The sequence below is a fragment of the Cnephaeus nilssonii genome (assembly GCF_951640355.1).
Source record: "Cnephaeus nilssonii genome assembly, chromosome: 9".
In the NCBI taxonomy this organism is placed as follows: Eukaryota; Metazoa; Chordata; class Mammalia; order Chiroptera; family Vespertilionidae; genus Cnephaeus; species Cnephaeus nilssonii.
In genome coordinates this window covers 77675527-77688211 of record NC_137080.1, presented here as the reverse complement: position 1 = coordinate 77688211, position 12685 = coordinate 77675527, and the positions used below count along the sequence as shown (strand labels likewise).

At 40.1% G+C, this 12685-nt stretch overlaps 1 protein-coding gene across 1 annotated transcript in view; it reads right to left on the bottom strand.

The window, feature by feature from the left end:
- PKHD1 (PKHD1 ciliary IPT domain containing fibrocystin/polyductin) overlaps positions 1–12685 on the bottom strand; it is a gene marked incomplete at its 3' end in the record, with an annotated part of 394211 nt that overhangs the window by 194469 nt on the left and 187057 nt on the right. Inside the window, exons 45-47 of the mRNA XM_079780770.1 lie at positions 12321–12455; positions 3437–3572; positions 664–910 (exon numbers count right to left, since the gene is read on the bottom strand). Of these exons, the coding sequence (XP_079636896.1) occupies positions 664–910; positions 3437–3572; positions 12321–12455 (518 nt within the window). The remainder of the gene's footprint in view (positions 1–663; positions 911–3436; positions 3573–12320; positions 12456–12685) is intronic.

Below are 12685 nucleotides of genomic sequence, written 5' to 3'. Positions count from 1 at the left end.
AACACTTAAAAAGGGCTTTGGGAGAGTAAACATGTGTAAATGAGAATGAACATTATTGGAATTTTTAATAATACTTTTAATTTAAGTACATTTCACCCAGACAGTGTGGCTCACTAGTTGAGTATCGACCCATGAACCAGGAGGTCACGGTTCAATTCCCAGTCAGGGCACATGCCCAGGTTGTGGGTTGTGGGTCATATGTGGTGTGCAGGAGGCAGCCGATGGATGTTTCTCTCTCATGATTGTTGTTTCTATCTTTTTCTCCCTCTCCTTTCCTCTCTGAAATCAATAAAAATATATTAATTTAAATACATGTCAAATTTTCTGTTGGTTGCAAATTTTTTCAAGAGGGAGCTATTAGCTCAGAATGTCAATAAGAGGTCACGGACTATGAGTTCTGGTCCAGTGATATTGAAAGTTAGCTGCCATTTGAATCAGTCTAAAACTACCATAATCATAAACTTATGATTTGACAGCTGTCAAAATTATTCACCATCACTTGTGTAGAACTAAATACTTAAAATAGAATCTAGAAAACAATTTCCCTTTTATAAACCTCAACATCACTTCTCGGCCTTTTGGCTAAGATTAAGTGTATAAACCTTAACAGCCTGAATGATACATGCATGCTCATTGGTATGAAGTAAAGTTAATTCAACTTACAATCCAATAGACATACGATGAAAGAAAACATCTTCCCCACAGACACTGCCAGGGACAATCTGACTGAATCTGGCACTGACCAAACAAGAATCTGAGAGGGTTTCCATAGAAGCAAGAATGTGACTTCCATTTTTCCCAGACAGAGACCCATCCAAGTCTTCCAAAATTGCCGCATGAGGAAATGGAAATGCTACTATGTTGGGAGAGTTTATAAACTTTAACTGGTTGGTCTTCACAGTAAATCCACCTATAAAATGGAAGATAAGAGTGTTACATAAGGCACAGCAGATTATTATAACAAATGGCAGCTGAATTTGCTGGGATATATTCAGTACTTTAAATTGCGTATTTATATAGTTTTGTTCAAGAAAAAAAATCATGAGTGTTTAGTGTATGCCAGGCTCTGTGGTATGTACTGGAGGCACAGTGGAAAACAAGAGCAATATTGATATTGCCTTCATACAGTCTGCATTTTAGGGCAGTGATTCTCAACCAGGGGTCATTTTGCCCTCCAGGGGACATCTGGCCCTATTTGGAATCATTTGGGGCTGTCACAATTATGTAGATGGCAGTGATATTGACATCTGGCGGGTAGAGGGAGGGATGCTGATTAACTTCCTCGATGCACAAGACAGTCCCCACAACAAAAAACTATTCAGCCCAAAATACTAATAGTGCAAAGGGTGAGAAACTGTTCTAGTGGGAAATAGAGACACGGAACACTAACTTACTAATTACTAACTACTAAAGGTATCTTGGTTTAGTCTTTCCATCTGTCTGCTCCAGTTCTTCTGTGGTGAGTTTAACCCCGCCTCTTCTGAAGTTTATACTTGAAAGATTTACCCTCAAAAGCAACTTTCAATCGTGTGGACAAAGAGTAATAGTAACACACTTTTTAAGTATTAGCTCTAGAGCTATACTTCTTAGCAGTCTGTCTCTCACACCACCTCCATGTGATTTTTCGGAACTGCCACTAGTCCAGTTGCCCAGGAAGGAACTATGGCAGTGGTCTTCTAAATCACACAGCCCTGTCATTAAAATCTTTACATTAGCACATATCTCTCTGTACATATGCGACTATATGCCTTTATTATGTACATTGTGAAATAGACAAAAAGGAAAATAAAAAAGAATAAGATACAAATAGAAGCCCTGGTGCTTTCATTCTGCATCCCAGTTTAGTCCATGCAGTGAATTAAGTTCCACATTCAAGATTCCATGATTAACCTCTGGCAACTTCTAAAGTTCATCTCATACCACAACCACCTGAAACTACAATTCAGGCCTATTGGGATTTTAATTTTTTTGCATATGCTATTCCTAATACTTAGAAACTCTTCTTGGCATATTCTCTCTTGCAAATATCCATTCACCTTTCAAAACCCTGCCTAAGAGTGATCTCTATGGCCCTGGCCAGTGTGGCTCAGTTGGCTGAGCATCATGCCATGCATCAAAATGTCGTTGATTCAATTCTCAGCCATGGCACAAGCACAGGTTACTGGCTTGATCCCTGGTAGGGGGCATGCAGGAGGCAGCCGAAAGATGTTTCTCTCTCTTCCTTTCTCTCTAAAATAAATTTTTAAAAAATAAAAAGAGTCACTTCTATGAAATCTCACCTGACCTTCTTCCTTGCTCTTTTCACTGACCTTGTTCAGTTTTCTAGGACTGTACTCATCACACTCTAGTACAGAGACTAGATTAAACATTTACTTTTGGGCCTAGATCAAGAGCTCCTGGAAGAGAAGAATTACGTGTTTTTCATCTTTGTACGCCCCAGTTCATTAAACAAACTTGGAATAGACAGTTTTTAAACAAATAAACAATATGACTTAGCAAGATTATGCAGTGAGAAGGAATTAGAGCTAATAAGGAATAGAGTGCTTTTTTCAGTGTCTTATAAATGATACGAAACAATGAAGCTTTAAAGAACTGAAGAGTTGTGATTTGAAGTGAATGTCCTAAGTTATTTTTATTCCTATTATTTACAATTTTAAGTCAGATGCCACCCAAATAAACAAAGTCTTTGGCTCTGCTTATACAGAAGGAAAAAAAAAAGTAAAGTGGAGACTTGCTGATTATTCATTTAATTAAAAAAACAAACAATTATCTAAATTGGTGATTCAAACCACAAGAGCATATTTACTTGAATTACTTGGTTTGGCTGTTTACAAAGATCAAATCAACTAGATTGCTCCCCACTCCTTTTCACCTTAGTCCATGAGTCCTCCAAGGTATTTCTCACCACCTCTGAGATGTGGTTAACAACTGAACAAAAATTCCTATGGTTCTTTTTGTGCATACAACAAACCTTGGGCTGTTGAAAACATAAAGTACTAAATTCTGGCTCTTTCAGGAAATATAGCATGTATGTTAGTTTATATTCATATGTCTATCCATTCAACTTTATCCACTAATTTAATCAATGAGCCTATTAGGCACAGGCTACTAGGTACTAATGATAAAACTGTGAAAAGAGACATAATCCCTGCCTTTGTGAAACTTTGTCCAGCAGAGACACAGTATCATAATAACAGTGTGATAGATGCCATCACAGGAAAAGAATGGGGAGCTTCAGGAGCTGTATTGAGAATACATGGCTTCCTATAGGTCCTAGAGTCTAGGATTTATTTTAGGTAATTTGAGCAGCAGTTTCTACTGATGCAATTTTATAACTGAAAGAAATAATGAGTCACAAAGGCTTTGCCACTATTTATCATATTTACTTGAGTGTTTGCCTTATTTACTGTTTGTCTTATCTATTCAATCAACTTACCCTGTCCTCGGGAACAGCCCGAACAGGTTCTGATGGACACGCAGTCAGTGAGATCAAAATTAACAAAAGTTGTGTTAGATACCATCAGTTCCCATCTTTTGGGAGTTTTGATCCCTGCTGACATACACAGGCTTTCCTATGATTCACAAGGGGGAAAAGAAGGTAAGAAAAAGAAGAGAACTAGTACAATTTGTAATGCACAAATAGAAACAATTAAGAGAATAAAAAAACAAGCTACAGACTGGGAGAAAATATTTACAAATCATATACACGACAAAGAATCACCATAAAATACACTATATTTTTATGAGAATGATAAGTAAAAAATGGTGATGATACCAAATGCTAATGAGGGTAAGGAACAACTAAAATTCTCATATATTGCTGGTGGGAGTACAAATTGATACAGCCACTGTGGCAAATAGTTTGGCAGTTTCTGATCTAGTTAAACATACCCTTATCATACGGCCTAGTAATTCAACTCCTAGGTGTTTACCTTTGAGAAATGAAAATTATGTTCAAAACTGTCAAACCTCAGAGGGAAGGCAGGGGAGGGTGGGGGAAGGGGGTAGAGATCAACCAAAGGGCTTGCATGCATGCATATAAGCATAGCCAATGGACACAGACTCAAGGAGAGTGAGGGCATGTGCTTGGGGCGGGGGGGGGAGAAGGAGACATGTGTAATACTTTAATAAAGAATTTTAAAAAAGAAAATTATGTTCATATAAAAACTTTATGCACATGGCCATAACACTTTCATTTGTAAGTATAAAATCAGGAAACAACTCAAATGCCCTTCACAAATGAATGGATAAACAAACTCTGGTATATCCTTATAGTAGAATACTACCCAACAATCATAAGGAAGAAAATCTTGTTTTTTGCAACAAGTTAGATAAATTCCCTAAGACACCTGGGAGTGAGAGAAGCCAGTGCCAAAGGTTTCACCCTATCTGATTCTTTTATATGAATGATTGTTGAAAAGACAGAGAATAGATGAGTAATTCCCAGGGGTTGATATGAGAGGAGGAGGTGGCTACAAAGAACAAGCTGAAGGGAGTTTATGGGGTTGATGCAACTGTTCTGCATCTTGATTGTGGTGGTGGTGGTTACACCAGTCTATACATATGTTAAAAACTGGACATTATACATCAAAAAATAGTTAGGCCCTCGCTGGTTTGGCTCAGTGGATAGAGCATCAGCCCATAGACTGAAGGGCCTCAGGATCAATTCTGGTCAAGGGCAAAGTACCTCAGTTGCAGGCTCTGACCCTGGGGGGTGTACAGGAGGCAACCAATCGATATGTCTCTCTCACATTGATGTTTCTCTCTCTCTGTTTCTCCTCCTCCCTTCTACTCTCTCTAAAAAGTCAATGGAAAAAATATTGGGGTAAGGATTAACAACAACTACAAAAAGTCAGTTTTAATGTATGTTAATATAAAAATTAAAATGTAAAAACCTAAAAAAAAATTGCTTCCAGGATTAAACCACAAAATTTCTTCAGCAAACTCCATTTAATCAAGTTGTTAGTGCTCCATTGTACATTTGAGGATCACCAGAAATTTTCAGGGACTTCCAACAGGAAAGAGTGACAGAAACAAACAGAAGAAAAATAGTAGAGACAAAGCCAGTATAGAAATCAGAAGAAAACTTAAAATATCACCATTAATAACCACAGATAAATAAATATACTATATCCATGAAACAAGAAGAAGAAGCCAAAGAAAAGGAGGTGGGGGTCAGAAAGGAAAAGAGAACAAAAACAGGAGAGCAGAAATAACAAATTCAATAAGAAAAAATGACAAGGTAGCCTAGAAAGTAGAATAAAAATACAGTTGGAAAATCAGAGAGAAACTTAAGAAAATTAGAAAAACAATTTAGGAGGTCCAATATCCAAATAATAATAGTTTTCAAAAAAGAAAAATAAAGAGGAGAAAATTATAAAATTCTCAAAGAAATAATACTGAAGGTTCTCACCCAGTGCCTAACACCAAGGATAGGACAAAAAGCCACACAAGGTACATCATATTGAAGTTGCAAAACATCAGGAACAAGGACAAGATCCTAAAAACGTCCAAAAAGGAAACTAAAAGGTTACTCATAAAAGACCTAGAATTAGCCCCACCGGTGTGGCAGTGGATTGAGCATCATCCCAAGGCCCAAGGGGTCCCCAGTTCGATTCCCGATCAGGGCACATGCCAGGGTTGCGGCTTGATCCTCAGTAAGGGGTATGCAGCAGGCAGCCGACCAATGTTTCTCCCTCATGAATGTTTCTATCTCGCTCTCCCTCTCCTTTCCTCTATTTAAAAATCAATAAAAACGTATTTTTTAAAAAGACCTAGAATTAGAGGACCTTAAAACTATTCAACCTCAAGACTAGAAGATAGAAGATATTGAAACACTGCCTTCAAAATAACAATACAAAATGAACTTAACCTGGTATTCTATAACCGACAACCTACTGATACGGGATTCTCTGTTTATAGCTCAAAACCTTTACCTTCCACAGACCCTTAATTTGTTAAGTTACTATAGTCTACACTCTAATAAATGAGGAGTTAAATCAGAAAGGAGGAAGATGTGGGAGTTAGGAGCAAGAGTTTCAATAATGGGGAGACATGGAGAAAATATCCAGGATACTGGTCAAGAGAAATACCAGGATGTAGCTGTGAAACTGCTCACCTGCATGCTAGTACAAGTGTGAACACTTGGGACTATTGTTTGGCATTATCCCCTAGAGCTGGAGGGACATCCTCTGAACCAGCAGTTTACAACTTTGCATATATTCAACAGAAGTGCATGCACATATAGAGACATCAAAGATTGTTCATAACATCATCATCTGTAATGACCCCAAACTGCAAATAATCAAATGTCTATCAAGAGCAATATAGCTTAAAAAAAAAAAAAAACTGTGGTACAGTCATAAAGTAGAAAACTGCATAGCAACTGGAAGAATAAAGTATTATAACATAAAAAAATGAATGAATCTTGTAGACATAGTGTTGTGCCAAAGAAGCCAGACACTACAGAGCTATGATTCCATTTATATAAAGTTCAAAAACAGATTTGAAACCAATCTATGTCTATAGAAGTCTGTATTTATTTATTTATTTTTAAATATATTTTTTTGATTTTTTACAGAGAGGAAGGGGGAGGGATAGAGAGTTAGAAACATTGATGAGAGAGAAACATAGATTCAGCTACTTCCTGCACACCCCCTACTGGGGATGTGCCCACAACCAAGGTACATGCCCTTGACCGGAATCGAACCCGGGACCCTTGAGTCCACAGGCTGACGCTCTATCCACTGAGCCAAACTGGCTAGGGCTAGAAGTCTGAATAATGTCCCTCTTCAGGCAGGGGTCTGGGGGTTGGGTTAAATGAGGGAGGTATGAGGGGCATCAGAGGAAGTGGTAATGTTCTATTATTGACAGTGCTATGCACATGATTTTTGCTTTTTAAAAATCCATTGAGATCTTTGCTTGTAATTTCTGTACTTTTCTCCATTAACATTATATTTCTATAAAACTTTTATTTTAAACAGTGGAACAAAATACTACAGAAGAGTAATACACAAGATGTGAAGGTGAAGAAAGAAAAGTGTTTGAAGTCCTTGCATTGCTCAGGTAAAGTTTAACAGTGCTGATGTAATTTAGATTTTAAGACAAGCAGGCATGTTAAAAATTTAAATCCAATGATGAACATAATTATACAAAATGAAAAACTTTAAAATTAATATATATAGATATAGATATTAGTGTGTATCTATATATATATAAAAGCCTAAGCGACCGTCGCAACTGAAACAACCAAATGAACAACCAAACAGGCTGCATGGGGCGACCAGGCCGGCAGGGAGATTAATGAGGGACGGCCAAACAACTGAGTAGCAGGCAGCATGGGGTGACCAGGCCGGCAGGGGGGGCAGTTGGGGGAGACCAGGCCAGCAGGGAGGGGCAGTAAGAGGCAACCAGGCCAGTGAGGAAGGCAGTTAGGGGTGACCAGTCTGACGGGGGCGGGGGGGTAGTTGAGGGCGACCAGGCCAGGAGGGGGGGTTAGGTTGGGGCAATCAGGCAGGCAGGCAGGTGAACAGTTAGGAGCCAGTGGTCCTGGATTGTGAGAGGGATGCCCGAATGCCGGTTTAGGCCTGATCCCCAGGATTGGGCCAAAATTGGCAATCAGACACCCCCCAAGGGGTCCCGGATTGGAGAGGGTGCAGGCTGAATTGAGGGGACCACCCCCCTCCCTTGCACAAATTTCGTGCACCGGGCCTCTAGTATACTAATAAAAGGGTAATATGCTAATTAGACTGGGAGACCTTCCGGATGTCCTTCTGTACAAAGCCATGGTGGTGGGACTGAGGCAGAGGTGGTTAGGGGCGATCAGGCCAGGAGGGGAGGGCAGTTGGGGGTGATCAGGCCAGCGGGGGGGCAGTTGGGGTGGAGCAGGCCAGCAGTGGGGGGCCAGTTGGGGGTGAGCAGGTTGGTAGGCAGAGTGGTTAGGGGCGATCAGGCAGGCAGGTGAGTGGTTAGGAGCCAGTGGTCCTGGATTGCGAAAGGGATGTCCGACTGCTGGTTTAGGCCTGATCCCGATTGGGCATCCCCCGAGAGGTCCCAGATTGGAGAGGGTGCAGGCCAGGCTGAGGGAAACCCCCCTTCCGTGCATGAATTTCATGCACCGGGCCCTAGTATATATATATGATACTACTCAATGCAAGACAAATCAAGTTTAAAAAGTAGAGACAAAGAAAACATTGCAAACTGAAAGCACAAAATGAGATAGTAGAAATAAATGCAAATGTATGGGAGACATCAGTGTGTGGATGGTAATTGAAATCACTAGAGAAAATGAGATTTCTCCCAAGGAGAGCAAGTTTATTGAGAAGAGAAGGGCCCCTAGAACAGAATTTAGAGAAACAAAAAAATGAAAGGTCTAAATTGAGGAAGACAAATCCACCAGTGAAAGTGGGAAGGAACCCCTAGAGAAATAGGAGGAAAAATTAACTAAGCCCATTAGCATCTGTCTGAATAAGGTGAACAGAATATATATCCAAAGCAGGACATTTTTGAGATTGAAAGGGGGTGCTAGTTGGACAACCGGTTTAAACAAACTGCACAACCAAACTAGGGTGGACAGTATAGTGATGATAGAGTGCATCACTTTGTCTTGTATATTAAAGCTACCCTCACTGGAAATTATTCTACTCATCTCAATATAAAGGTAATGTTGGGTGTGAGAGTACCAACATATACACTAACTAGAGGCCTGATGCACGAAATTCATGCAGAGTAGGCCTTCCTTACCCTGGCTGCCGGCACCAGCTTCCCTCTGGTACCCAGGAGCCAGGCTTCCCACTGGCTGCTGGCAGGCACTTGGGACCCAGCTTCCCTCGCAGCCCCGGCTTCATCCGGAAAGACATCGAGTCTAATTAGCATATTACACTTTTATTATTATAGACTAGAGGCCCAGTGCACGAAATTTGTGCATGGGGGGTGGGGTGGTGCCTCAGCCCAGCCTGCACCCTCTCTAATCCGGGACCCCTCGGGGTTGTCTGACTGCCAGTTTAGGCCCAATCCTGGGCATCCTCTCACAATCCAGGACCGCTGGCTCCTAACTGCTCACCTGCCTACCTGCCTGATTGCCCCTAACTCCCCCCTCCCCCGTCAGCCTGATAACCCCTAACTGCCTCTGCCTGCTGGCCTGGTCGTCCCTAACTGCCCCCCTCTGTCGGCCTGGTCATCCCTAACTGCCCCCCCGCCTGCCTGGTCACCCCCAACTGCCTCCCTCTGCCGGCCTGATCATCCCTCACTGCCCCCACCCCCTGCCAGCCTGGTCACCCCAACTGCCCCCTCTGTCGGCCTGGTCACCCCCAACTGTCCCCCCATACCAGCCTGGTCACCCCATGCAGCCTGCTGTTCAGTCGTTTGGTCATCCCTCACTAAACCCCCCTGCCAGCCTGGTCACCCCACACAGCCTGTGTTCAGTCATTTGGTTGTCCTTCACTAACACCCCTGCCGGCCTGGTCACCCCACGCAGCCTACTGCTCAGTCGTCCATCTGGTTGTTTCGGTCGTGAAGGCCCCTGGCTTTTTATATATTAAGATAGGCTAGTTAGAGGCAAAAAAAATAATAATAATTCTTTCCAATAATAACAAGGCCTTCTAGAAACTAGTGTTTGTTTTAGAATACGATTCACTGATAATTGTGTGCCAACAATTATATGTGGGTGGAAGGTCTAAGAATAATAGGCCAAATTCTAGGAAAATCTTATTATCTAAATAAATGGCAGGCACAGAAGATGGAAGCTAATATCAGTTCCACAATCACAGAGGTCAGGTCTCTCTTTTTTTTAAAAAAAAAAACAACAACTGACATGGTTTCTTATGTCAATAAAAGCTTCCCAAATAAATCTAAACATTATTGTGTTAAATAAAGATTCAGAGATATGGTTCTTATTTGTTTTTCACCCTAGGACTCTGCAGAGCCTTTAATGTGCTAAAATATGACATGAAATTCAGAGGATGGGTGTGATAAACAGTATACCCTAAACATTATTAACCTAAGAATTTCCTTTTCTTAGACCCTCTCTTGGGGCTAGCCTTCCATGGAAAACACATCAGGAAATATTGAAATAGTTACTAATACGTGCTCATTGTCAAAGCTATTTTCCATGTGTAACTGAGAAAGTATTTGACCAGGAGTGGGAGAATAACCAGGTGGTCCCACCTCCACACTACTAGGCATTGATCTTGGGCTTTCACTTGATTTCCTAAAGCCTCCATTTCTTTACCTGTAAATTCAAGAGTTCTAACTAGATTAACACTTAGGTAATATTTAGCTCTAAAATGACATCGTTTTAATATTTGGATGCCTAACCAAGATCTAGATCTCCCCAAGAAGCAAGTGTTTGACACTTCCCATCCAGGGACTTTTGTCCTGCACTTACTTGTTAGGAGACTAAGAGGCCCTCGGCTGTATTGCAGTCCCAGTGAATCCCATCTCAGGGATATGATTATTTTTATTATCTCATGATAACCATCCTTTTGTCAAAATTTATAGCTTAATTTATGTCACTCACCCATTGATTATGAAGTCTACTTAGCATCAATTAAGATGTTGTGTAATTAATTTACCAGGACACTTACCCAGCTTGATGGACATTTGGTTTTTAGCATCTCCTCAAAGGTTATTTTGGAAACATTTAAGAGCCTTTGAACTATGGTATATCAGAATCTAAATCTGAGTCCCATCTTCTCTTGGAAACTATGCAGTCTAAAAAAATCCTTTCTCAAGGTAATTCTTTCAGAGAAAAGAAAAAACTGGCAGATATTTCCCTCATGGAAAGGATGGTTCAAAAGAGATTTAACTAAGTAAGTTTGAGAATTAAACATAGAAAAATGTAGGTTAGAAACAAAATAATTTTTTAATCTTAATATTTATATCTAGAGCTATGAAATAATTTCCAAGGGAAGTACAAAAGTCAATAATTGTCATTTAAATTTCAACTGGCCAAAGAATTCAGGAACAAACCAAAGAGAATGCTCTTTCCGTGGTTCTCAGAAGTACCTTAGTTCCCTTCCATCTGTGATTATTATGGCAATTCTTATGCATGTGCCTCTTTCAAAACAGGAACGGAGGGACCCATTATAGGTCTGAAGCCTTACTGAGACCAAAGGCAATCATGGGCTTCCCTGGAGGAGAAGAGGTACTTCCCTTCTTGGAGGAACTCTTTGCCTCACCTACAGCATGGTATCCTGGCCTTGCAGTGCCACAGATGTGGTCTACAGTCTTATGTTTATCATGTAGAAACCCACAGTTTAAAAAAATAGGAGAGAGACAATAGGCCAAAACACTTTTGCTTAGTCAAAGTCACCAAACCAAAGCTAATAATTAACCTAACTGCAGTTTCAGCCTCTCTCAGGAATGGAATGTTAAACCAATCAGTCTGAAGTTTCCTGAGCATCACTGGTGAGGCAAAATCTGCTTGGTAAAACCACTGCCCTTCCCTCCCCCAAAGATGACCTGGTTTAAAAATAATCCTTTCTTTTCCTTTGCTAAGAACTCCCCTGTATGTGTTGGGAGTGAGGCGGGGTTGATTGAGCAAACGAAAAAGAGAGGAGGGGGAGAGGCAGGGAGGGAGAACTCATGGACAGGTATAAAGTGGATAAATGGAGATGTGGGGAAAATAAAATAAAGGGGTGGGGACTCCCCTGCCACACCCTTTTGCCTCTAAAAGCCTTGTGTTTTGTACAACTACTCAGAGCTTTCTTTAGGTAGGATACTTCCCTGTTCATGAATCACTTAATAAAGCCAATTAGATATTCAAATTTACTTGGTTGAATTTGTTCTTTAACACTATACTTAAGGAAGTATTAGGGAGTCATATAAGAGGTAGTACACTGTAGTAAACAATGTAAATTTATATTACCTATTTGGGGGGGGGCACCCTAAATAGAGTAGTAAGGACCCTATGAACAAAATGTTGCTGTAGAAACTTGGCAAACCACAATGCAGAGAGACAATATGAAATCATGCTATTCTATAAATATTGTGAGGTTAGAATAAACTAACTTAAAATTATTAGATGTATTATTTAATTGGTATGGGTAATAATGCTACATTGCAACCAAATAAAAATTCTGCAAGCTACTCATGATTTTTATGATTTATATTAACTTATAACATTGAATCCTTGTATATATTTGAATTTTATTATAAATACTACCAGTTACAAATAAAAAGCTCCTCTAACTTTTACCAGTTAAATAATAAGACTCACTGAAGAATGCTATTAAAATTACATATCCTGAGTCACCAGGGAGCCCATCACATAGGATGCTGTTTTGATGGACAGCCTAAAACAACCACACTTAGGTACTTACCTTGTGGGCAAAATGACCCAGGAATAAGCTGTCAGTAACTAAAGTATTTGCATCACTTTCCAAGATATCAATTCCAAAATCTCTGCATGAATAAACTTGGAAGTTTCTTAGGTGAAGATTGCTACTTCTAAAAATCTGTTAAAAACAAAACAAAACAAAAAATCAGCATATGTTATGGCAAAGGTCTCAGGCTTGGTTTTGCTGGCAGATTTCCGGTAACTTCTTAATTATTAATTAAGTATAAATAAGCATGCTTTTGCCCATCAATATCTGCACAGACATCCCAAAGTTGCCGTGAGGTCAGCACTAACTAGTCCTCTTTAGTAACACCCACTCTATACTTTTCATTTCTCCTCATAATAACT